The 3172-nt window shown below is 51.9% G+C and overlaps 1 protein-coding gene across 1 annotated transcript; it reads right to left on the bottom strand.

The window, feature by feature from the left end:
• Positions 1 to 684: 684 nt before the first annotated feature.
• LOC105555707 lies at positions 685 to 2610 on the bottom strand. Its single transcript, XM_012002746.1, has one exon. It carries the CDS (start codon positions 2608 to 2610, stop codon positions 685 to 687), a length of 1926 nt encoding a protein of 641 aa, XP_011858136.1.
• Between the last annotated feature and the right edge of the window lie 562 nt (positions 2611 to 3172).

Here is a 3172-nt window from a genome sequence, read left to right as displayed (position 1 = left end):
AGCCACAGGCGGCTTACGACACGTCCGCCGTCCTAACCATTCGCACATATATGTACATACATTCATACATACATATTCTCTCCAGATGTAAACACACTCATTCATACTTCTCTCCTTGTTAGGACGGCGGGGTGGGGTGGTCCACGCGACAACAGACACCATAGCCGGATGTTAAAGTTCATTCCAATGAATGATAGTTGACTCCCTTAGAGCAAGTGGCTAGGTGTCTCCCCCCTCATAGGTTGACATGACAGGACGTTACAGGACGTTACATGACATGTAACCTATTCCGACATAAAGGTCGAGGGACACGTACAGCATACAACACTTGTATGACTGTAAATCCGACAAAATATTGATTATTTAGTCCCAGGACCTTAACCACAAAATCCTACTTACAGGACCGACAGAACGCAACACCTATTGTATTAATCAAATCATACCACAGTATATACAGGTGTCGCTCGCACTAATTTCCACATACGCGTTAACCAACTGCGTTGTGTAACAAACAGTTACGCCATCCTCTCGCGCAACTTTTCCCACAGTGCCTGGGTATTTCAACTACACCACGGGCTATTATTCAGCTGTCATAGATGCATCTCGTGCATACAACTATCCTACCTATATTATATTAACTTCCTGCCTATTTACATTCTATATTCGATCTATATAGGGTGCAACCTACGTTTCCTTACAGTAATCCAGACCAGCACATTTTGCTGATCCTATTCTGTGGTGGAAGTCCCTCTTATCGTCCTTACAGATCAGGCAACACACCTCCCCCTTACAGTCCGAGGAAGCATGGCCCTCTTTCCCGCATCGAAAGCAGCAACCTGCTCTATCCTCTTCAGCACGGCACCTGTCCCTCCGGTGGCCGAAGCGCCAACACCTGAAGCACTGCTGCGGCCTGTCCCTGAGAGAAACAAATCTCAGGAGAGACCATCCGTGCTTAATACTACCGGCCTGAACTAGTCTATCGTGCACATGATCCGGACAACGAATCCACACGGATCGGCCGCACTCCCGACTTCTAATCGGAGAACCCACATAAAACTCCGTAGCGGAGCAACCACCGACACGACCAATCAAGGACAAAAGGTCCTCGCGCGTGGTCAACTCGTCAAAGCCCTTGACATACATTTCCCTGTAACGCACAGGGACTACAACCTGCGCGTCACTGCCATACAACACTCGTAGTTTTTCTGCCAAGAGTCCAGCCTTACGAGTACCGTCTATACCAGGAACCGAAATGTAGGTCCTCCGTCCAGCGTACCGCATGCGAACTCCGGAGATACCGAGCTCGCTGAGCACCACTTGCTTGGTGGCCCTCTCCATCAGAGTCTTTATAGGGGGGCCATCCGTAACCTCTTGAATATAGATGGTCGCAACTCGAGAGTCACGGCCATTCTTAACAGTCCTCGGGGTGGCGTGACCATTGTCACCACCACCAGGCCTCGTTATCTCTTCAGTAGGAGATACCTCAAGACCGGCCTCCGCGGTCCTTCCCTCCAGTATCTTCTTTTTCCTCCTCCTCCCTTTGACCACCTCCGTGAACAAAGGGGAGTTACATCGGTCCATGACCGGGGTAGAAGCAGCCTCCGGAGAGGCGGCTCTGTTTTCCCGCGCGGTACTTCCTTCCACAGGGTGCCCGGTCATAACCGAGTCCACATCCGAGCGTACACGCGCAAGACTCTCGGCTATGAGGGCCAGTTGCGCACCATGGTCCAGCAACAGGCGATAGATGGTGTCATCACCCATGGGCGACACCGTTACTTGTGGCGCATCAGGTACCGAGACCCCCGTCTGCCCCTCAAGATGCAGGTCAGGGCCAAGCCCGGAATCAGTCTGTACAGCTACAGTCATCACCGGCAAGCCCCGACTCTTCCCCGCTTCAGTGGCCAGCGCGTCTTCGCGTGGGCGATTCTCCTCCTGTAAGTCCGTCTGCGTGGACTCCGTCCTTTGATTAGGCTCCCCCTCAGTCTGGGTAGCCTTTTCCTCCGTCCGTTCCGCCTCTTCAGGCGGTCCGTCCTCCTCACTAGTTTCCACCTCCGTTTGGATACCTATAGATGCTAGTGATCGCCGCTCCGTCACTTGAACGCCTACCGATTCCCGTTTTATCTCATTTATGAGATACATCTTTAAATCAGTCTGGGTTCCTCTATCCTCCGTGTCATAATCCTCCTCTTCTTCCTCCTCCTCCCCCTCCTCTTCGCTCGAGGAGGGGGAAGAGGCCCTCTCGGTCTGAGTCCCTCTATCAAAGTATAATTTGAGCGGGTCCACCTTGCCCAAGCCGAGGGGTATTGACCACTCCTTGATCCACTGTTCCACTTCGTCCTCATATCTGAAGAAGACTGTCTCCATCCGCTTAATCACCCCATTGATCGCCGCCTTCCATTGACCATTAGAGCGCCGCGAATTCAGGTCCAGCCCGCGCATCCAATGTCTATCATTTATAGCTTCCCTACTCTTCAACTCGCGATAGGCAGAAATTGCGCGATCCACACTGATCGGGAGTTCCTCCTCATCTAACTCCTCCTTATAATCTAAATCAAAGTCCTCATAATCGTCGCAATAACCGCTGACGGGGGGCCAATCACTCGCCGCCATTGCGCCACCCTCGCGTCAACGCGTCAATATCGCGGTATCAGTCTTACTATGTACCCGGCCCTAAAGGCTGCCTGATATATACCGTATATGATTTAGGGCAGCACCGAACTGAATGTACTTCTATTCTAATCTAGTACTCCGTTAAGAAGGTGCTGCTCTCTTTTCCCTGCATGAACAATACCAAGTGCTGTTCACGGGGCAACGCCACACGAGAACAGACCCAGATCCGTCTCTTATTCTGTGCAAAAGCACGCCACTAATGCTACCGCAAAGCGCCCCTCTTAGATTCCGCGCGCAAGTCTATCATGCATTTCCGAATGCTTCGCAACGATTTACGCGACGGATAAGTCCGTCTCTCTACACGAGATCATCGGCCGAAAAGAACGGACCGAGTGCAGAACCCGAGTGGCAGGCCGATCGTCCGTTGCCTTAAACCAGCTCAAGCCTGCTATCCGACAAAGATAATGCGTCTATGCACTATATAGTACGCGCTCGAGTCTATTGCGTATCTTACACGCTACACGACATATCTGCGCGACGGAAACATCCGCTGAACCGCCCG

Source organism: Vollenhovia emeryi, unplaced genomic scaffold (assembly GCF_000949405.1).
Source record: "Vollenhovia emeryi isolate VEMERY1.0 unplaced genomic scaffold, V.emery_V1.0 DF940846.1, whole genome shotgun sequence".
Lineage (NCBI taxonomy): Eukaryota > Metazoa > Arthropoda > Insecta > Hymenoptera > Formicidae > Vollenhovia > Vollenhovia emeryi.
This window is presented reverse-complemented; position numbering and strand designations above follow the sequence as displayed.